Raw genomic sequence first — 23,687 nt, 5'->3', positions numbered from 1 at the left:
ATTCCAAAACCAAATGAACAAACACTTCTGGATCTACAATTTCTCTGTTTTGGATTTTCTGAAATAAGCACTGTAGGATGATTGAATTTGGGTTGGAAGTGGGTGAAAATAACGAATAGAACAGGAACAGATAAAAACTTGGTTGGTTGCTCTTCTAGGCCTCCAAGGAAGTTGAGAGGGCACCGATTCTTCTAGATCGATAACTGCAACTCTTTAAGGATGCAGATTTAGAAAAGCTCCGACTCTTTCAGGATGGAGTGAAAACTCTTTTAGGTTTTCAAGGGTATGAACTCTGCAAGGTTTACGATACTTTGCTTGAAAGCAAAATTTTCATTCATCAAAAGTCGTTTGTCTTCTACAAGGAATTTGATGGCTTATATTGTCAAAGAAATAAAGACGGAGCATTGAAACTAGGAAAGAGCATAGAAACTTGAAAGCATTAAAGAACATTGAAACTAGAAAAATAGTAAAGGGCATAGAAACTAGAAACTAGTAAAATCATAATGTCTTCATGGTTCCCAAGGTGTCTTCTTTCAAACTTCCGGGATGGACTCAAGATATCGATACGGCTTCTTGGTTGAATCGACAACTTCACCGAACTTCATCGACAATCGACAACTTTATTGATAAGAGGTTTCATCGAGCTTTGAATGTGGGCTGATCTTCTTGGTTGAGAGAGCTGGTCTTCAATGTGGGCTGCATCAAAGCCATATGGAAGTGTCCTGCTTTTCTCATTAATGATGTTTAATGATCAAACTTGAAAGGCCCACAATGGTTCCAAATGGAAGTTCGCCACGGAAAATGTGTTACCACTTGTACTAAGAGAGATGATCATGTGTGGATGTCAAAGAATATAAAATTGAAAAGTATTTGATTCTCAACGAATAAGATGAAAGGGAAAACAAGAACGTCATCAATTACAAATTAGATTGTCTAGGCAAAAAAGAGGTAGATCGATCTCTTTACAAATTTGAAATTTATCATATGTGAAATCCTTTGAAGTTGGAGATCTCTCTCATTCATTCTTCATCTTTAGCTATTTTGCAATGAGGCGGTAGCAAAAGTGATGGTTGGTAGCCATTGGCCGCAATCCAATTTTCCTTGCCAATCTTGATCGAGATAGGCATCCTGCAATGGTGTTGGCAAAAACAAGAGTATAACGAGTGGTAACACAAATTACCCTAAATTTATCTTAAAAATATTTAGGGATGAAAATTTTTCTGCCATTCTTCTTTTATTTCGATGTTCTTACATAATGAAGCAACTCTTATAAGTCAAAAACAATATATTTTGGACCTTGAATTCCATCCTTTTTCGCGTTATATTAGGCTTTTATTTATTTTCTGAATGCTTTATTACTTAATATAACTTTTGGGTTTCCAATGTCATTTAGAGTTAAGAAGGTACTTATTTGATCTATTCCGTGTATTGGTAGCTTTTTCTCATATTTCACATAATGAAAAAAAAAATTGATCTCTCTCTATTATTGTGCATATGAGCGTGTGTTGTCTTGGTGCGTGTTTGTGGATCGACGAATCCATGTTTACCTATTACTTTTTGCGTTACTTAGGATCTCTAAAAAGTTGGCAAAAGTACGCTTCAAGTGCCAAAAATTGGCACAAATGGGACACTTAAATGCAAAAAGTTACGAAAGTGACACTTAAGTGTCTAAATCGGAGAGAAATGGATCACTTAAGTGCCAATCTAGCCAAAATCCGGTCAAAATGCTTATGTGCGCAATTTCTGGCGAAGTAAGTACAAAATGGCGTCGTTTTGCACGCTGACGTGGCCAGACAATGCAAAAACGACATCGTTTTGGTGCTGACGTGGTAAAAAATTAATTAAAAATTAATTAAAATTAAATTTAAAACTATATTTATTTAAAACATTTAAAAATACAAATACAAATATTAAAAAAATTAAAAAAAAGGGGGAGGCAACTAGGGCTCCTTTTTTAATTTCTTTTAATTTTTAATTTTTAATTTTAATTTTTAAATAAATTTTTTTAAATAAATTTAATTAATTTTTATATTAATTTTTTACCATATTAGCACCAAAACGACACCATTTTTTTTGCTTTTGCTTCGCTGGAAAATTGACACATCAACGTTTTTACCGGATTGGCACTTAAGTGGTCCATTTTACTCTGATTTTGGCATTTAAGTGTCACTTTCATAACTTTTGGCACTTAAGTATCCTTTTATGCCAACTTCTGGCACTCCAAGGGTCTAGGTCCCAAAAAGTCACTGCTTAAAATAGATGGCCCTTGTAACGATGAAGAAAATAATTCGATGTTACAAATGTATATATAAAAATTTCCGCAAAGAAAAAAATTACTCGAAGAATAACAAGTTCTGTCTGTTTGTGTGTTTAAGAGAGAGTAAGATTGTCTATTGCTGATGCAATTGATATCGTCTTTGCCCAATCTAATAACCATATATTCCCATTTCATTACCAAGATCTACTATATGGTCTAATTTTCATTCTGCATATATAAATTTAATCTCCCACCACATCTAAAGGTTTTAGTCGTGTTCACTATCTAAAATGTCTCAACGGATGGTGTTTGTAACTCGGAAATTGGTTGGCTTTTATTCTAGTTAACATCATATTGTCATTAATTATCAACAAAGTTTATATCTACTCATTGTCAAAATAGACATGGGAGTATCTCACTACTTAGGTTTCATGGTTTTCTTCAATACCAATTTATTTGTTGTCATAGTTAGTTATTATCGGCATTAATATTATGTCATTGTTTTTGGTGCATGCTATTGTCACGGCTCATGATTATCTTGTACCCACGTACCCTTGTGAGTAGATTGGGGCCATTGGTTGAAGAGTGAGTGATGCAGAGGGACGAATATAACTGGTTCGTGGGAGTGACATTAGGATTGTTCATGCTATGAATTTTAGGATAGAATGATTATATCTTTATGGAGCTCTAAAAGTGGAGTTGGCCTCTGGTGCACAAATTGGTCAGAGTTTATACCACTCTCTTGATGAGGCCATGGCAAGGCGAGATTAGTTGTTATGCCTAAAGTGTTTTGCTATCTGGCTCGATGAATTGAAATGATCAACCTAAGCTAGGCATGGTATAATCCAATACGAGGATGCTATTCACCACACTATTCTTGGGAACAACTAGAGAAGAAAGGCTAGCCTGGTCTTATCAGCCCACTAGGCGCCACACGAGCTATCTTGTAGTTAAGAAACTGCCGGCCTGTGACACTACCATATTGCTTTCTATATAGTTCTTAAAGTTAGATAGAAAGAAATTAGATATTCAACATGTTAAATCAATTAAAATTAGAAGAAACTCAATCAATCTCCTCAAAAACCATGACAAGAACTACTTCCAAGACAAAATATGCCTTATTCATAATTTCGTGGCATTCCTTTTGCAAAGTGGACAAAAGTTCCTTCTCATGAGCCATTTCTTAATACAGCCACAGTGAAAGTAGTGCCCACAGCCCAACTTTCCAAGTTTATCTTCAACAATGTAGTTATCTTGCAATTAGTCCAACAAAATAAAAGGTACAAATTGGTAGCATATATACATATTCATAGTTTAAATTTAGCTAAGACATTACTCACGGAGAACAAAATCGTTCCTTGATTCTATCTTAATATACTCTTGAGTAAGTAAAGTGGTTTTTACCAAACTTATACAATAGGATTTGGCTTCGACGTTAAATTCTTCCAGAGCAGAAGGTTGGGATTGATATTGCTGCAACCTTAGATGTGCACAGATGACTTCCTTCAACAAACGAACAGTCAAGTTACTTGATTTCAAGGGGAAATTAAAGGGTAGATATGGCTCCATCGCAAATTACCCTTCTTACGAAAATATTACACGAGTAAATACACTTTATATGTTTCCTAAAATTTTTGCTTCCCTAACTCCAAAATCCAAGAGAAGAAGCACCAACTGTAGGTATCAAAATATCAAGAGTTGATACCATGAAAAAATCCAATGACCTTAAAAAAATTTTCGTACTGCAGAAAATATTCAAATTGCATCCATATTAATAAGTAGAGCAAATTGATCTCGATATATTGCTTTGGACACATTGTATAAGATCAAGAAAATAATTAAGTTTTTTTTCTAATTAATGTAAAGAAATATGTGTAATTAATGTTAAGGTAAGTGGGAAGCAATGGAGCTTTATGATGATGTGGCTCAACCGTGAAATCTCAATCTACCCAAAAAAATTTCTAATTTCTTATAGATATATGCATTCGAAATTTTACAGACAATATAGTAAGAGAAAAGGAGTGACTAAGGAAACATGTGGGGGAAAGAACGGCATAACTGAAATCGCCATTCGCACGGTGGTCCAGTTGAAAAGTGCAATCCCTTTGGGAACAAGCCTTAGAACTTCAGCAAGAAGTTCCAAAAGGTTTTGTCATTTCTATTTTCATATGAGGACACTAATGGACGTCCAATCTCAATCATTAAAGTGTGCAAAATTGTTTTGACCAAACAATATTAATGAAATGAAATAGTAAGTATATACATCATAAATATCCATATAAATTTCTAGAAAATTATATATATCATACCTTATATCAAGCATAAGTTCATACCCTCAACAAACAAGGGTAAAAATAAATATTTTTTTTTTTGACAAGTTGAGGAATTAGATTGAACAAATTAAAAAACTAATACTAGATTGAACATTTAGGAATAGTTCGAGAATCATGTTAAATGAATTATAAACCAAAGATTATATTGCACATTAGATTAAAATTTAAGGACTATTAGCATCATTTTCCAAATAAAAAAGTCGGAGTATAATTAGAGTTTTGTGGATATTAGGATAATGGTAATGATGCTTATCTAATAAAAGAAGGCTCCACTAGTGGTGGAGACTTGATGCATAATTCCTAGTTTTGATTTATAGGTTGAAAAAAAGATTCATGCATGCTCCACTGATATTGATATATTGTTCTACAAACGTAATATTAAATTACATGAGATGTCTATTCCTTTGATTTTGTTGGAAGATATGCAGAAGATCTTCGGATACTAATTGATCCGATCTTGATTTTATAGAATCAATCTAAAAGCTAGATTGATTTAGATTGATATGTATGATATTACATTGCCTTTTTTAGTATACACCTTGTATTATAATTGTTCATTGATGTACATTGTCGAGATATAGAAAAATACACAGAAAAGAAATTCTCCCCAAATCTGTTCCTTTGTCTTCTTCCTCCTCTTCCGAATCTTGCTTCGTCCCTTGCTTCGACTTCTGACAGATTTCTCATATGACAGCTATGGCGATGAGCTAGACTATGGCTACATGAAATCTCCATACAACAATTTCGTAAACTATTCCAATATTGACTGGGCAATGTCTGGGGACTTCTCTACTACAACGCGCGAAGATGGTCGATCATAATTTGCAATGAGTGCGTTTGTTTTCTTAATTTGTGATGTCCTTGTTTTTTTTTTTTTTTTTTTTCTGATCGTTTACTTTGTGATGTATTATTTAGTAGTGTTTAGTGTGGCTTCTGTAGTGAAGGGAAACATAGACAGTTTCATATTTTGTAGGCGTCTTAGGCAACAGTGGGCGTTACTACGCAGAAAATCACATTTTGATCAGCTTTAGAGGAACTTTTTTTAAATTTACAGTTAGGTTCACTTCTCTGTGACAACAACGTAACAATTTGTATAATTATTTTCTTGGATCGAGAGTTTTGAAAGAAAGAATCATGTTATTTTTGCAAGACTCACCACATAAAAGAAAATTCATTACAAAAAGGAAATTCACTACAAAATTTGTCATTTGTTTGTTATAAAAATTACCAATTAGTAATGAAAATTAGCTCAATATTATAGTTTTAAAATAAGTCCATATCAATCGCCATGAGTTTTGACCAACATTGATAAGATCCTTAGTTGGAAAAACCTTATCCATTTTTTCATTTACTATGTAGTTATCCATGTATAACCTATGTCTTAAAGTTTTCTTTAATTGAATGCAATACAGACTAATAGTAGATGTATGAGATCAAAATTAATATAATGCTTACATGATTATTGACTTATTGAATTTGATAGAGCTTGTTGAAGTTTATTTTAAATTAAGTCATCAAATTTCTTACTAAAAATATTAATTCATTGATCGCCATTAAAATAAAAAGGATAATATCTACATAGAAAATGAATCTTTAACATCTCTTGAATTCATCTTTGATCTGTTTTGAATGATAGGGAGAAAAAGTTCAATTTGGGGATGGGTAAAATCATAATTCATAAAATAAAATAAAAGCAGATAATTAATCTTAAAATTTATGGAAGGTCACCTTTTATTGAAAATAAAAAATAAAAAAGAGAACAGAGAAGATCACATGATGGACACATTATACTAAACCTGCTAATTCAAAAACGAAAAAGTAATGATAAATATATCTAAATTGTATGAAAAAAATTGTTCTAATATATGGGGGTGGACTAAAAAGAAAAATCATACAAACTTTTGTGGAGGCAATTGGGAGAAAAGCAGAGTTGGGCGCATCATCTTTTTTCTTCCATCTTCCTACCGAAGAGTTGGAGAAAGACGACGTTGCTCGATCAAGATTTCACTGCGATCCATTACGAACCATGAATCACTTGTCAATCTTGCTTGGTTCCGTCGACTCGATTTCTTGTTCAAGATCCGGCGCCGATTGGGTTGGAGCCGAATCGAACTACCCGAGCGATGATTGACGAGTCCTTCATGGGTCGTGCGTTCTTCAAGATTAAAAATCGATTCTTTTCTTGGCCTCGGCCTCGGATTGCGGGTAAAATTCGACTTCCATCTTCCTCGTTCTGGAACTTGGGCAAGTTCCATTTGCGTGGAGTGAGGATTCTGGGGTCCCTGCTTTTCTAGGAGGGTTTCCGTTTCGTGATCTGAATTGGGTCTGACTTGCACATTGCTATGTATTCCGAAAATCTAAACAAGATTGCAAATTTAACCTGGAAGCGGACGAAACTTGAGGTGGGTGACAGCCATGAATGATCCTTTGGTTCCTATGCAGCAATTCCGGTAGATTCAACCGTTGCTGGGTAGTTCTCGATCACTGAAATTTTTCTCCTTTTCAAAATGGTTTTCAACTTTTTTCGCGCCTTAATGTTTGGAAATTACAATATCGAGCACGACCCCGGTGTAGGTTGTGATTGTCTCTTCTCTCCCCGCTCCGCGTTCCCTCTCCGTCTTACATTTTTGGGAGGCAGTTGACCCGGTTCTTGTTGCTTTGCTCCTGGGAAATTGACATGCTATGAAGTGTTTACCATCAGAGATTTATGCTTGCCCCTCTGATGAATCTGCAGGTGCATTGCCTTGTCTATGTTGCGTAAAGTGAATGTTGAAATGAGGGGGAGAAAAGATTGGATGGGTGATGTGTTAATTGACCATGATGTCGATTAAGGCATTTTTCTACATTTTGATGCAGTTGCAAATCATTTAATTGGAAAAGATGCAACTTCAAGATAGGAAGAATCGATTGGAAAAGATGCAACTTCAAGATAGGAAGAATCGATTGGAAAAGATGCAACTTCAAGATAGGAAGAATCGCAACAGGTGCAAAACTTCATAGCTTTAGCTCTTGTTTAATGGTTTTTTCCCCTGAGTGCAGAATTCGTTTGGAGAAATGATGGAATTACTTGCTGCAACTGGCCAGCCTGCTTCATTTACATCAGAAGATGGCTTGTTGGAAAATCGTTAGCATGACAATTACTTTGGTAATGAATATATTTCATCACTTAGCAGCACTTTTCTAAACACCCAAACCGTCGGAAGTTTGAACTGAAGCTAATTGGTTTAAATGATGCTTACGTGTTGATTTGTAGGAGTGATGTGTCAATGTCATATATATCTTAATCCTGAAAATAAGTGAGCTCCTATTACGCAGTAAAATATTCAAAAGCATAAAACTGAGCTTTGATAACAAGCTCTTTTGATTACTTCAGGCCTGCTAAAATTTTATTAGGAATCCTAATAGATAAATACTATTGTTAGTGGAAGTTTGACAGGAAGTAATGCATGAGGGAGCTGAAGACCTTGCTTTTAGCTATGGACCTTGAGGGAATAAATTTTGAGGGGGTAGCATGATAGTAGAGTTGGAAGAAGATGTAAACTTTCCAAAGAAGTTTTCAAACTTGGAGAACAAGTCCGAAATTTTTCAGTCGAGAACAGTTCTTTCCTCCATTCTTTACCATGTTAGTGGCAATCCGTTATGTCTTTACTATAACTCTTTTGTTTGTATGCAAATGCTTTTCTGATGGACTTTTATTTTTTTTATTTTTTATTTTTTGGCTTAGCCATGAACATTTTATTTGTTAATATGAGTAAAAATAAGTGGGGAAAAATTTAAGATTTTTCTCTTCCCTCCTTCTGCCCTTTACCGCCTTAGTCCTTGTTGATTTTGAGGGGACATAAAAAATCATGAAGAATCTCACATTGGGATTGCTTTGAATGATTGAACACATGGCTTGGAAAAATTGAATAGTAGAAGTGTCTTATGTATAATATTTAAGTATATACTCATTTTAAATGGGATTCTCTTGTGTATTTGTATGGGGTCTTTCTGTAGTCCTCCAAACATCACTGATTTTGCCTGCGAAGTTATTACCTTGATGATGAAAGGTACTGACGCTTGTTATTGCACAAAATGAATTGCGAAGGTTATTGTCACGGATTACTGTTTGTATGAGACTGTAGACATACCCATTGGTATGACTCAGAGGAAAAACCAGCTAGCCATTGATATGCAGTCACAGGATATACAGAGGTTAAGATGTGGGATTCACTAAACGGTCAAACAACTTCCTAGCCAGGGTAAGATCCATGGCATCTCTATTGTAAATAAGAATGGATAGAACTCTGGTATGAAGCAATTCGAAGCAAGTCAGTATTGCTCTCTTCAAATTTCCTTCTCTCTCACCTTTTAGTTAGTAGTTTTGTGCTTCTTCTTTTCTCTCTCTCTCTCTCTCTCTCTCTCTCTCTCTCTCTTTTGAGATGGAAAGCATAGAAACTTCATTAGTTGATCTGCCGGTGGGATTCCGATTCAGACCAACAGACGACAAACTAGTCAATCAATACTAGAAGACACTTGGCAACGAAACAGTTGAACAGATAATTCCTGAGGTTGATGTCCATCAATTGCCACCTTGGGATTTACCTGGCAAGATAAATGGTAAGACAAAATCAAGACTGTCCCGTTCATCTTTAAAAATGTGAGAAGTTCATGGTTGGTCCATTCTATGCCTTCTGGGATTCTGTGTCTATTGGTTTGCATCACTAGTTTGAAGATTTTTTGTTGTGGAAATATGCAGAACTATCAAGGATAAAGTCAGATGGTGATGAATGGTTCCTCTTCAGCCGTCTGCAAAATAAGTACCCTCAAAGTAAACGGGAGAAGGACAAATGATTATGGCTCTTGGAAGCCAACGGGCAAACCTCACAAAATCAGGACACAAGACAGAAAGAACACATTAGATCTGAAGAAAATTTTGGTTTTCAAAAAATGTCAAAGTCCCAAAAAGGCTCAAATACCAAATTGGTACTGCATGAATACAGTATCCTCAATGATCAGGTACTCAATCTTCTTGCTTTCCCTTCCTCTTGCAGTGAACTTTGGCGCAAACCATATTTGAATTATTTATGGATACATATGTGTGATTAAGGTTGCTAAATGAATGTTCTCCATTGCAGGAACTTTCATTTCAGAGCCCTTCTGATTTTATTTTCTTCTGTAACATAATTTTCTGGAGTAGGGACTGAGCAGCTTATTTTTAGTTGCTCTGACTTTTGCTTCCATTTTTTTCCCTGAAATGAAGTAAGCTCTTATTAAACTTCTATTGATTGGTTTTCAGCTAACACAATTTTACCAAGTAAAATATCCTGACTTTTTCTTCTTTTGTTCTTCTTTTCCCTCCAAATTTTGCTAATGCTATAGCTATCAATTGCACCATTAACTGTATTATGAAGCTGAGCAAGGATTCTCTTTTTAAAAGGAGTCTTATAAGTTGAACATGGAGTGTTACCAAAGTTGTTATGTTGACTGATATTTGATTCTTCGAGGTTGGTTTTATTATTCCTTTGGGATAAAACCACGAAGTACTTTCAGAGATCAGTGAGTAGGCTTGATTAAATTGTTAACTTGTCTTTTGTCTTTCTATATTAGAGTGACTTCGTTCTTTACCGCTTGAAGAAAAACCCTGATGAGAATGGTAAGAAAAATTCAAAGACTCAGAAGACTGACACAGGTATCTCTATCGTGCCTCAAGAAGGCAGCAGAAGTAGCCCTAACTTGTCTGATGAAGTCAACAACATAAGTATACCTATTATGCCTCAAGAAGGCAGCAGAAGGAGACCTAACACCCCTGATGAATCCAACAACACAAGCTGCTCCAACACATTAGTAATTGCCAAAAGCATAATACCTGAAGAGATTCCAAAGGTTAGAAGAAGCATCTAAATGGTGCCTGTTAAAGATCATTATAGCATGTATAGCAAACTAATGTTTCTTCTTGTTTTTGTTTCGACAACAGGAATCTTTAAAAGAAAACATACAGCAACCACCGGCGCTAATTCTCTCACCAGAATGGAACTCATCCCAATGTGATTCTGCAACTCCACAGCCACCCACAGCAACTGGGGAGCAATTTTCTCCTGATTCGGTATATCAGGATTTGGAGTCTTATTTTGCTGATACTGAACTACTCCAAGAGATATTGGAAATGTTGACCCCATAAGCTGGTACTAGTATAAACTCTTTTATAGAAAGCATTATATTATAAGCTTTTTTTGGGGGGCTAGGTAGTTGGTGTGTACATCCACTGGCCTGGAAGGACACTCTTCAAGTGCTGATATAAGTACGCCTGTGTTGGGCTGCAGAAAGATATTTTCCTTGTGGAAAACAATGTACATGGATCAGGTGCATTCATTGATGCACATTGTTTGTTTAACTAGCTTTTGATTCCAAGCTGCTTAATATGAGTATTTCGTCATAGCAGTAGGTGAATTTTTATTGTGAAATTCGCCAGAAATGTACAAACAGACATTTGGATTTGTCTTACCTACTTGTTTTGCACTCAAATTTTGTTTGTATATATGAGGCATATTGATCTGGCATCAAATTCATTCTCGTTTGATTGACTGTTGTCTTGATGGAATTGGATTTGTCCCTTTTAATTGTTTTGCATTTCATGCAGTTTGTGTGTGATTTGAAAATAATAAAATGGAAAAGGAGAAGTGATTGGCATGACCACCTGATTATGAAATATTTTCAGTTGCGAGTACAGTCTTGGATCTGAAGACTGAAAGATGACTTTTCTGTGGTCTGTGCATTGCAAATACAAATAACCAGAATTGGTAGTTACAATCAATCAACTGTAGACAAACAATTGCGAAAAATGGAAATTCAATTCTGGCTAATCGAACGCTAGCAGGTCGACCAAGTTGTCAGTCTCAGCTATCTTGTCCATTTTTTACCTAAAAAGTACTCTTCTGGAGCAAGGGAAGGGCTGCATAAAGACATTGATCGACCAGACAGAGTCAAGTTAAAGCTTTTGCTATGGCAACAAAAGAGCACCATCTATAAAGCTCAAAATAGTGTTTCAGGGGTCACTCAGCTTCAAGATTCAGCCACTGAAGTTACAAAAGTCTAGTTTGAGAGTGAAGTTCACCAAGAACTACAAGTGTCCTACTACATTCTCGTTATTATGTTGTATGAACAAATGCATAACTTTCTGCCTGTAGGATGCAGGTTTCCCTCCACCTACGAGGAATTTGTCGGTCATTACTTGAGACAAACAAATTCTCATATCTAAAGATGAACAATGTATTATTCCAGAGACCCCTTTCGTGTACAGTTTTGATCCTCCTATTGAGATGTATGATGTGACACTCTCTTCAAGTTACTCTGTAGTTTAAGGGTGATAAGATATCGGTGTTCTTAGCATGGTAACCCTGTTTTGGGAAACAAACTATGTTCGAAAGTTGAGGTTTGCATTTGTTTTCTGTCTTTGAAATGGCTCGTGTACTATTGTCTATTGCGACGGGAGAAAGAAATGATCACGCAAGAGTTCGGCAATGTGTCCGTAGAATTTGGTCTCGACGAGATCATTGGCAGTGACCACTTTCCCAAAAATTTGTTAGCTTTTACCTCAACTACGAGAGAAGAGCTGTTTATCCCTGCGAGAGCTAGACTAGTTTTGTTAACAAGTGCGATTGGATCACTCGTTAAACGTATTTAGTCAAGAAATGATCCAAAAAAACATGGATATTGCATGCTATGGAATTCATCAATGCAATCAAAATTGCAATATTTTTTTATTTGGTCAATTAGCAAGTATCCCGGGGACACTATTAAGATAAAATATATGTTTTTATACGAGAAACTTTCAACTAAACTAAAATTGAGCATTACAAGTTTCGTAGAGTTCTGCTATTTGCATGCAGTCTTGAGCCGATGCGTATGCTTATTCTTGATCTTTCAAGATCATCATATGCAGAAATCAAGTAATTACCGTTCTAGGTTGAACAATCCATATATTAACCAAAATCGACACTACGGTTTCAACTTGAATCTGTTAAAGAAGTCATCTTACAAGAACACAATCCGTTCAAACTAACAATCTAATCGAGAAAATTGTCCAAAAAGTCCTAAACATATTGCACTTTTGTCAATTCAGTCATAAACCTTTTAATTTTGCCAATTGAATTATAAATATTTTCGCTTCTTGCCAATTGAGTCCTAGACATTTTCACTTTTTACTAATTGAGTCCATCCGGCCAAAATTGACTGGAATTCATTTACATGGATGCTGGTCATCCTATGTGACATGGCCGGCAATAACGTGGACAAACTTCATTAATTTGTGAATATTTTTTTCGAATATTTTAAAACATTTTTTACCTTTTTAATTTTTTAATTTTTCATTTCATTATTTTTTCTCTCTTCAAGCAAGGGGTGACCTCGCTAGCCACAAGTGAGGTTCGCCCTCACCAGATTCGGCAAGGGCGAGCCTCGCCCAAGGCACCCAAAGTTGTCCCTTGCCAAACCCAGCAAGGGCGATCAGCCAGAGGAAGAAGAGAGAAAAAAATAAAATAAAAAAACAAAAAAGTTAAAAATATGTTTTAAAAAATTCAAAAGAATATTAAAAAATTATTTAATTTTGTTCATATCAGCACTGGTCATGCCATATAGGATGGCTGTCATTCATGTCAACAAGTTCCAACCAAAATTAATCGGATAGACTAAATTGGCTAAAAAGTGAAAATGTTTAGGATTTAATTAGCAAAATTGAAAGATTTATGACTAAATTGGCAATAGTGCAATAGTTTAGGACTTTTGGACAATTTTCTCTAATCTAATTTGAAAAGAAACTTAAACTAAACTGAACCTATTAACGGAAACACTACTCTTTCCCGGTCATAACTCGAATTGTGGCAAAACCAGCACTACTAATACTCAAGAAGCCACTAGGATCAGCAAAGTAGCATCTTTGGCATCCTCTCCCATTTAGAAACTTCAATCCAAAATTTGGTTATGAAATTGGCCTAAACCAAGGGCTCAACCGAGAAGAGTACATGCACGTGAGAAACCGAACTTGCACAATTGCTTGTGTCATTTCAAATCGAACAAGATTGACAGGAAAAAAAAGAGCGGGAAAGCGAATTTGCACGGCTGAATGAATACTTACAAGCCAGGAAACTACAAGATCAAGTCGCAAAAATCTAGATGTTTTACACATCCATTTATTAATTACGCCCCCTCGAATGCAAGAAGTGAAATATATAATATATTACAAATACTTCAATCTTGGCGATTGACAAGCTTTTCCTTTGAATCAAGGTTTATGCATTGATGCAATTCTAGCATCAACACTCCTGTGTCTAGGATTCATCCATGAAAACAGCACCATGTCCAATAAGACAATGATGATTTTTTTAAACAAGAGAACCATAATTACTATGCCAAGTCCAACCGCATCCCACGTGAACAAGCGGTCATCAGCTGGTTTTTGAACCCTCGTTTGAAGCTGTTCACTTCTTGCGGGGCTATGCCTAGTGGTGGAGGCTTGATGCATAATTCCTAGTTTTGGTTTATAGGTTGAAAAAAAGATTCATGCATGCTCCACTGGTAGTGATGTACTGTTCTACAAACGTAATATTAGATGGCATGAGATGATTATTTTTTTCCCAATTAATGTAAAGAAACATGTCCAATTAATTTTAAGGGAAGTGGGAAGCAATGGATCTTTATGATGATGTGGCTTAACCATGAAAAGTTCTACCCCATTTTCTTGTTACTTATCTATATATTAGAATCTCAGAGACAAATGGGGTGCCAAAAGGAGTGAATGATGAAACATGTAGGGAAAGGGCAACTGAAAGTGCCATCTGAGATAGCTAGTATAAGCACCTAGAGGGGGGTGAATAGGTGTAAAAATATTTTCTCGAGATAAGAGAGCAATACTAAGCAGACAATAGATAGGAAATTCTTCTTTCGTTAACAAGGCGAATTATGATCAAAGTAAAGTAGAGAGTAGGGAAGAGAAAATGAACACAGAAATTATAGTGATTCGGCTTATTCCAAGTCTACGTCCACTCTTCCGCACTGACAGCCCACTAGCTGGATTTCATTATGAACAAAAGAGATGTTACAGCAAGGCTCTCCCTTGATTCCACAGTGTAGATAATCTATCACACTTCCTCAAGGTTTCTCAGTAATATGAACTCTCTTTTGTGTACAAGATTTTGCTCAGAAAATGAATTGACTAAGAACAAAGAGCTTCAGACTTTGAAATTCTTCTATCGTGCACACACTCGAACAATTGGAACGTCTTCCTTTTATACTCCTTTATGCCATCATACCCATTGGCATTTACCAAAGGAATTCTTCCAATCTTCCCGTTGGACAAAATCAATTAGGAAGATTATTCGAGCTATTTAAGGAACATGTCGATAGCCCATCAATCCTGCTCGCCCATATAATCAGGATCTTGGTTTCCATAAGTAGAACCTTCCAAGTATACTTCGCCAATCATCGGATCCTCAATCTTTGAATCAATAAAGGATTCCGTTATGTCATATCCAGCCAAGAGATCTTCTCCAATCAATAAGGTCAAATCCTTAACGAAACATCCAGTCCTGGATAGCCATTCTTCAACGGATTAGAAACTGTCAATGAGAATAGACTTTGAGTCTTGAGTCTGGCAGTCCGGAGGTCTTCAGACTTTAAATAGTAGAGTCTGCAAATCTTCAGACTTGACTGATGGAAACGTTTTGTCAGCTTCAAAATACTCCATGAAGATTTCTCCAACAATCTCCCTTTTTTTTATGGTGACAAAACTTTCATACAGATTTGGATAACTTTGACCTGCAAAACATTACTCAAGCAACACATGGATATCTCATTAAGATAAATGGCTTATTGATAACACTAGAAACACTAGAATCTGCAACTACAGAAAATAGGTTAGTCTTGCATATAAGTAAAGCCATCCATAAGATATCAATAGTACTTAATATAAGCAGTCAATCCAAAATCCCAAATCCAGTCCACAGCCAGACACAAAAGTCAAGTCAAACATCAAAACAAATAGTTCAAGTTCAAAAAAGTTCAAGGTTCAAAGTAGGTTCAAAGTTCAAATCACATCTCTCCCCCTTTTTGTCAGCATAAAAAAAGTTGAGATGAAATCAAGAATGCTTGGGAATACGAACAAGCTGGAAATCTCCCATTGACTGGACAATGCCTTCCAGCTTTGTCAAATCTTCCTTCAGTTGAGTCACCTCTTCACTCTTAGCATTTGCTTGAATCTGAAGAGTAAGGGCTTGGATCTGATCATTCAAAGAAACTAAAGAAGCTTGACTCGCATTTTGCAAATTCTGTACTTCGCATCCCAAAGCATATATTTGACCCCGAATTTCTAAGAGAACATCCAGAATTCTGTGAAAATCTGCTGAATTATCGATCTCACAGATCGGCTTTTGCACGATCAGATGGAGTAAAGGCAGATGATGGCAAATCAGCATAGCCACGCAGATTGGGCGATGAAACATCATGTCCCTCCTCAGGAAATTGAGAAGCATAGATGTCCTCTGGATCTGCTGGAGAGCGGCTGACTCCTTCACTGGTAGCAAGATATGAGGACATTCCTCTTTTCTCACGATTTCCCCCTATTTCCATGCCTTCAGGTGGAGAAGAGTGTTCCTCATGCTCTCTTTCCTCTTGATCTTCTCTTTCCTCTTATTCTTCTTCTTCTTCTTCAATTCTTTCCTCCTCTGCATCTCTTTCTTCAGCTTCTCTCTCCTCTGTTTCTTTCTCTTCTGCTTCCAAATCTTCTCTTTCTCCAGTCTTTGTTCTGAGTTTTTCTCTTGTCGTTCCGTTGATTCCGGGAAAGAACGACTCGATTCTTCAATGCCATTGCAGTAATGGTGATGTCTTCCTCATCTTCTTCATCCTTAACAATGAGAGCTCTTCTTTTCTTGGATGGAGCAACCATGGGCTCCTTCCCTTTTCTTTTTGCTGCTGAAGAGATTTGATGAGATTTGACAGGGGTTTTCTCCTTGAATTTCTCCAACGCCTTGTTGAGTTCCTTCAAACGCATTTTAGACACCATTTTCAGTCCCACTACCATTTGATCACAAGATCGAACACAGAGAATCCGGGGAGACTGAATATTCAAATGTCTGAATAACCTTGTCACAAAAGCTGGATAAGGAAGTTGACCCTTGTCCTTCACCACTGCTCTATACATATGGAATATAATAGTATGAGGAAGAGAGAACTTTTTTCCAGCATTGATGGCATACATCAGCTTTGCCTCTGAGTTTGAAACATTAGTTTTTGAAGTAGATTTTGGTCTGAGGCAATTGATCACAATATTGTGAAGCAGAATGTTGAACGTACTCATCCTCGAGTATGAAATCTTTCCCTCTGTCCTTCTATCCTTAACAAGTTCTAACGTAGCATGAGCAATAGAGACATTGATAGGTTGATATCTCCTTCTTTCAACCCCAATCACATCAGCCAACATATCTATATCCACCACATAGTCCTGATCTCGGACACTAAAAGAGAATCTATTCGCATCTAAAAAACTGAGATTCTAATAGAAGTATGCAGTGAGTTCAACATAGGCTTCTTTAGATTCAGAACAGAACTGTTCAAGTTGAAGAAGACTGAATTTTTCCCTTAAATTAACGTTCACAGCGTCAAGGAAATCAAAATCCACACTTCTAGGGTTTATGACCCCACGCTTCAACAACTTAGAGTATAGATGCTTGTGTTCCTCCGATCGAAACAAGTCTGTCCTTTTGCCCCTAATTTTTGCCGCAACACCCATTCTCAATTGAAACTGACTGTACAACTTGTCATCATCATTCCCATCTGGCTAATTCAGCCCTCCAACACGTGGATCGATTGGAATGTTTGCCATTGCCTCTTCTACCGACCCAGCAGGGGCAATTCCCAATCGTTCCATTGTGCATAAAAAGAAGGTTTCATTTTTGTACCCTTTGTCTTTCAGAAATTCGTCAATGTAGTTCAAAGGAGTTCCACCTCTTTTCAAAGCACGGTAAAGCTTATAAGTAAAGCCAGGCTTAAGAGTTCTTACAGGTTCTGCGTCTTCGACGATTTCTTCCTCTTCTCGATGAGCAACATTCTGAGGTCTAGATGGAGAAGATGGACGCTGCTGAGAATGTTGTGGGCTCTACTGCTGACTAGGAGACTCTTCTTCCTCGGTGAGATCAAAGTGCGTAGGCCCTCACGCATTTGCTGCGGTCCCCCTCGTTCGCGATCCTCGAAGACTTCCTTTGAGACGACATCTTTCATAGTCTTTGAAAGATTCCAAACTTGACTTTCTCAAGAAAGATGACAACTTTTCGAAGATTAAACAAGAGAATAAGACAGAAGTGGAAGATCGATGCTTTTTAGGGTTTTTGGAGTTAAACGAAGAGGAACCGACAGTATATAAGTCAGTTGAAGAGAGGCATACAAAACGTCGTAATCGAAAGTAAAAAGATGCCCTTTTAAAAATAACTGCCTTTTTAAAAAAAAAATTAGATAACTGCCATTTAAAAATTAACTCCATTTTCGAAAAAGAAAGATTTCACTAATCACGGAAATTGAAAGTAGCAAAAATTAATTATGGACAAATGATCATACCTTTTCAAGGTTTAATCGAGAGAGAATGAAATAACTTATAATAAAAAATCTTGATTGTCTGAGTCTGAGAATCTCTAGACTTTTACTTCTTCAAACCTCAAAATGTTGAGTTTGGAACGAATGATTTCAAATTGATTTTTCTCCAAAGGCTTTGTAAATATATCTGCCAGTTGGTTCTTTGAGTCAACAAACTGAATCGAAACTTCTCCATTTTGAACAAGATCTCTAATGAAGTGATGTCGAATCTCTATATGCTTTGCTCTTGAGTAAAGAATTGGATTCTTTGTGAGATTGATTGCGCTGGTGTTGTTACAGTTAATCTCCGTGCATGAATCTTCAATTCCAAAGTCTCTTAGCTGTTGTTTTATCCACAGAATTTGTGAACAACAACTTCCAAGAGCTACATACTCTGCTTCTACTGTAGAAAGAGCCATTGTATTTTGCTTCCTTGAAAACCAAGACACTGTCCTGCTTCCAAGTAGTTGACAGGTACCCTAGGTGCTCTTTCTATCAACTCTACATCCAGCTAGATTTGCGTCTGAGTATCCAAGAAGAGTAAAGTCTCCCTTTTTAGGATACCAAAGACCAAGACTTGAAGTTGATGCAATGTATTTGATAATACGCTTTGCAGCACTTAGATGAGATTCTTTAGGGTCTACTTGAAATCTAGCACAAATGCAAAACACTAAACAAAATGTCAGGTCTAGAAGCAGTAAGATAAAGAAGTGAACCAATGATACTCCCGTATAGCTTCTAGTCAACTTTATTTCCTCCTTCATCTTTGTCTATCTTCAAAGAGCTTGACATTGGTATATCAGTCTTTTTGCAATTTTCCAGTCCAAACTTTTTGACAAGATCATTAGCATATTTTTCTTGATGAATAAAGGTTCCTTCCTTCAATTGTTTCACTTGAAGTCTAAGAAAGAAGGTTAGTTCACCCATCATGCTTATTTCAAATTCATCCTACATAGACTTAGAGAATTTCTTGCACAGACTTTCATTAGAGGATCCAAAAATAATATCATCAACATATATTTGAACAAGCAGAAAACTTTTGCTTTCTCTTTTGATAAACAAAGTAGTGTCTACTTTACCTTTGACAAAGCCGTTTTGAATTAAAAATTTACTCAGCCTGTCGTACCAAGCTCGATGTGCTTGCTTTAAACCATATAAGGCATTTTTCAGTCTGAATACTGAGTCCGGTTTCCTTGGGTCTTCAAACCCAGGTGGTTGTTCCACATAGACTTCCTCATGGATAAATCCATTTAGGAAAGCACTTTTGACGTCCATTTGGAATAACCTGAAATTTTTATAACAAGCAAAAGCAAGTAATAATCTAATTGCTTCTAACCTCGCTACTGGTGCGTAAGTCTCATCATAGTCTATCCCTTCTTCTTGCGTATATCCTTTGGCCACGAGTCTTACTTTGTTTCTTACGACCTTTCCTTTCTCGTCCATCTTGTTCCTGAAAACCCATTTAGCTCTAATAATAGATTTACCTTTTGGTTTAGGAGTCAATTCCCAGATATCATTAATACCGAATTGCCTAAGTTCTTCTTGCATAGCTTCAATCCAGCTTTCATCGATAAAGCTTCTTCTATGCTTTTGGGTTCTATTTCGAAATAATAGCCACAAGACACTAGACTCTTCGCGCCTTTTGGATCTTGTGCGAATTCCTTCATTAATGTCGCTTATAATGAGATCTTTGGGATGACTAGACTTATGCTTCCAGTTACTGGTTGATTTGTCAGGTTGATGATCACTTTCTTCATTTGAATCTTCAACAATCATTTGATGCTGGTCTTTTGAAGTCTGAGCTGTTTCTTGAGATTTTGACTTCGTAGAGTCTGGAGCAGGTTTAGATTCTTCAAGATGAGTTTGAATAGATTCGTTTTGCATAGAATCTTGGAATTTGACATTCATTGATTCCTCCACAGATTGAGATTTCTTGTTGTAGACTCTGTAGGCTTTGCTTGAGGTAGAATATTCAAGGAAGATGCCTTCGTCTGATTTTTCTTCAAACTTACCAACTCGATTATTTGCATTTTTCAATATAAAGCATTTACATCCAAACACATGAAAATATGAAACAATAGGCTTCTTTTCTTGGAAAATTCATATCCATTTTCGTTTATTATGTGGTTATCTGTGTATAACCACATAATAAACATGTTTTGAAGATGACAAAATAAATCAAAGGCTACTAACATGTTTGATGGTTGAGTAATAGACCATGCAGATGTTAGAACATGGATATTATCAAAGTCTCAAGATTGCCGACTCAAGACTCAAAGTCTGAAGACCGCCGACTTTAGTGTCAAAGTCTGTTCTACATCGAAGTCCGCTCACTCGACTAATTCCAGATCGAACGTGAATGATGAACCGAAGACGACTCTATGTCAAGCTTAACTGGGTACAGACCTTAAAGCTAAATCTGTTCGAAGCGAGATATGTTCAGACCCAGATTGTAAAGTCTACGAGACTCAGATTGTAAAGTCTATTGCTCTTAGACTTTACATCCAGAATTCGACAGAACGTAACTCAAGCCCAATCATATAACGGCTAGTGATCTGGTTTGGATTCCACATCAAGATTGATTTGATTGACTCAATCTATTTGATTGACAATTGGATGTTGAAGACAAGATCTTTCTATATGAAGAAGCTTTACTTATGGAAACCAAGATTTCGTTTGTATGGGCGATCGGAATCAATTTGGGATTTTACCTTTGTCACTCAATGGCTACTAAATCTTCTAGATACAGAGCTGTCCAATGGATATATTGGAAGACGATTCTCCGGGATACTGTCCAACGGCTAGTTTGGAAGTGGAGGAGTATTTAAGGAGATGAATGACCGATGAGCAAGTAAGAGACGGAGCGTAGAATTTATAATTCCAAAGTCTGAGCGATTATCGATCATATACTTGTCTTTTGAGAGCTTAAACGTTTGTGATCGTGAGAGAAATACCAAAAGAGTGACTTAGTGAGATAGTGTGATCTACTAAGTGTTTGCACTCGAAGTTGTAATCTCTTGTTGATTGCATAGTGGAATCTAGCCAAGAAGGCTATTAGCGTGGGAGAGTGGACGTAGGCTTAGATTAAGCCGAACCACTATAAATCTTGTGTTCTTATTCTCTTCCTTAACTTCTTTGTTTGAAGTTTATTTTATTCCGCATATATTTGCCAAGATTTATCTTAAACACTTATTCACCCCCCTCTAGGTGTTCATACTAGCACTCTCAATTGGTATCAGAGCCTGTGTACTCACTTTGTTTGAAGTGTTTTACTTCAGAGTTAAAGATCCATGGCTAGTATCTTGGCACCGGAACTTATGGAGGGACAAAGCAACACAAGGCCACCATATTTTGATGGAAAGGAATACGACGTGTGGAAGAACAAAATGAAAGCATTCCTAAGATCCAGAGATCCCTTGCAATGGGATGTTGTGGAAAGAGGAATCAACCCCATTGCTGCGTCCACATCAAATAAGAATGGCAAAGACAAAGAAACCAAACTCCCCGCTCCTATGTCTCGGATGGAGTTGTCCAAAAGAGAAGCGCTTGATGCAAAAGCTATTTATTCTTTATATTGCGCCTTGTCTCCTGTTGAATATAACAGAATCTCTTCATGTGAAACAGCAAAAGAAGTTTGGGATAAACTTCATGTTACATATGAAGGGACCGATCGTGTAAGAGAGACAAAAGTAAACTTCTTGCTTGGCAAATATGAATCCTTCAAGATGAAGCAAGGAGAATCGATTGGAGATATGTTTAGCCGTTTTACAGAAATTGTAAATGGTTTAGCATATCAAGGTCAGCAAATTTCTGCCCCAATGAAGGTCAACAAACTCTTGCAAGATCTCTCAAAAGATTGGAACCATGTCAAGACCTCAATCCGGGAGACTCAAAGGATTATGCCACTCTCCGTTGATGAATTGATCGGCACGCTTCAATCCTATGAAGTGGAACACCTCAACGATGAAGATCCCGAAGGTAAGAAGTCCATCGCTTTAATATATAATGATGTTTTTGATGAAACAAACTCAGAAAATGACATGGACGACGAAGAACTTGCTTTTATGATCGAGAAATTCAAAAAGCTGAGTAGAAAAGGAAGGAAATTTAGTGAAAGAAGACAATACAAGCAGAATGGCCAGAAAAGAACAATGAAAGAAGATGATGAGCAAGGAAATTTATGCTTGATGGCACATTCAGAATCTGAGTCTGACTCAGACACAGACTCAGAATCAGAGTCTGATTCAGAACCAGACTCAGAATCCGATGAGGAAATCAAGGTAAGTCATTCAGCAATTCCTTTCAAAGTTTCAAAGTATATAAATGAGCTTTGTTCAAATCTCAAATCTTCTCTTAAAATGATTTTCGAACTTAAAAAGGAGAATTCTCGACTTAGGCAACAAGATCTTTCTCAAAAAGAAAATTTTGAAATTTTGCAAAAAGATTTTCTACAAATAAAAGAAAATCGAGATTTGCTTGTTAAAGAAAATGATTCTTTGAAGAAAGAATTTTCAAATATTTCGACAAGATTTTCAAATGGATCAAAAACATTAGAGCATATTCTTTCTAAACAAGTTCCTTACTATAATAAGTCAGGACTTGGTTTCAATAAGGAAAATAATTCTTTAATTGATTTTCCTAAAGTAAAAGAGAGACTTAGACAAAAACCTTCAAAGGCATTTTACAAAAATCATTTTCAAAAAAGTGTTTGTAAAACCTATTGGTGGAAATGACGTCAAATGTTCAAATTGTGGAGATTCGGAACATTTTTTGAAAGATTGTCCTAAAGTCTGGAGACCTATCAAGAAAGATTGGGTAAAAACAACATATTCTTCTAACTCTCATGGACCCAAGAAAAAATGGGTACCAAAGAAAAGATGAGTCATTTTTTGCAGGATATAAAGAAGAAAGAAGAAAGGGAGTTTGGTAAGAAATGTATATATTTTTATTCTCAATTTGATTTGGGCAATAATTCTCATATTCGATATATCCTTGGTTGATTGAGATTTTATAATGATCATATTTATTGAAGAAAGTACGTGTGATTATTTGAGATAATTCAAATTATTTTGTCTAATTTTATACTTCAGATTTAATCATATTTTGCAAAGTGAAAATCTGTTTTACATGATGATGCAAGATATTTTTAGATACTCAAGGAATTTTATTCTCTCTGTTTTTATCGTACTATGACCAAGTGAGAATTTATTTTTCAAAATATCATTATGCATAATATTCTTTCTTTGAGTACTCTGTTATGATGAATTAAGAAAGAATATTTGATTATGGAGATTTTCTATTTTGATCTAACGTCATGGAAGGATCCAAATTGATGGATACCAAAAAGGAAATGAGTTGATTGCAGGAAATTCTTTAAGGGATGAATGATCGCGCAAATCTATGAAAATCATGGTGCAATCAGAAAATATCTCCTGCGACAATTGGTAATGATTTTTTTAATCAATGGTATATTTGAAACATATACCTGGGTAAGAGAATAT

The 23,687-nt window shown here is 36.1% G+C and overlaps 1 protein-coding gene across 14 annotated transcripts; it reads left to right on the top strand.

Moving 5' to 3' along the window:
• Positions 1-6,486: 6,486 nt before the first annotated feature.
• LOC104430751 lies at positions 6,487-11,131 on the top strand. 14 transcript variants are annotated; one of them, XR_005546763.1, is made up of 6 exons: positions 6,487-6,795; positions 6,957-7,060; positions 7,165-9,189; positions 9,329-9,588; positions 10,180-10,455; positions 10,547-11,131. XR_005546763.1 is itself a non-coding variant. In XM_039302728.1 (6 exons), the coding sequence occupies exons 4-6, from the start codon at positions 9,520-9,522 to the stop codon at positions 10,748-10,750; spliced, it is 549 nt and encodes a 182-aa protein (XP_039158662.1). In that variant the 5' UTR covers positions 6,499-6,795; positions 7,630-7,714; positions 8,678-9,189; positions 9,329-9,519; the 3' UTR covers positions 10,751-11,131. The 14 variants fall into 14 exon arrangements, 12 of the variants coding, with proteins under 12 accessions (XP_039158662.1, XP_039158660.1, XP_039158661.1 ...); XM_039302728.1 differs by lacking the exon at positions 6,957-7,060 and having other exon boundaries at positions 6,499-6,795; positions 7,630-7,714; positions 8,678-9,189; XM_039302726.1 differs by having other exon boundaries at positions 6,499-7,060; positions 7,630-7,714; positions 8,678-9,189.
• The last annotated feature ends 12,556 nt before the right edge of the window (positions 11,132-23,687 follow it).

This window comes from Eucalyptus grandis, chromosome 1 (assembly GCF_016545825.1).
Source record: "Eucalyptus grandis isolate ANBG69807.140 chromosome 1, ASM1654582v1, whole genome shotgun sequence".
Classification (NCBI taxonomy): Eukaryota; Viridiplantae; Streptophyta; class Magnoliopsida; order Myrtales; family Myrtaceae; genus Eucalyptus; species Eucalyptus grandis.
Note: the sequence above shows the minus strand (reverse complement) of the source record. Positions and strands in the feature narration are given on the sequence as shown.

Bases quoted from the DNA above. Each gene is read 5' to 3' on its own strand.
- LOC104430751 (XM_039302728.1), top strand. From the start codon at position 9,520: ATGTCAAAGTCCCAAAAAGGCTCAAATACCAAATTGGTACTGCATGAA. The intron at 9,589-10,179 runs GTACTCAATCTT...TTTCTATATTAG, and splicing joins ACAGTATCCTCAATGATCAG to AGTGACTTCGTTCTTTACCG. The intron at 10,456-10,546 runs GTTAGAAGAAGC...TTTCGACAACAG, and splicing joins TACCTGAAGAGATTCCAAAG to GAATCTTTAAAAGAAAACAT.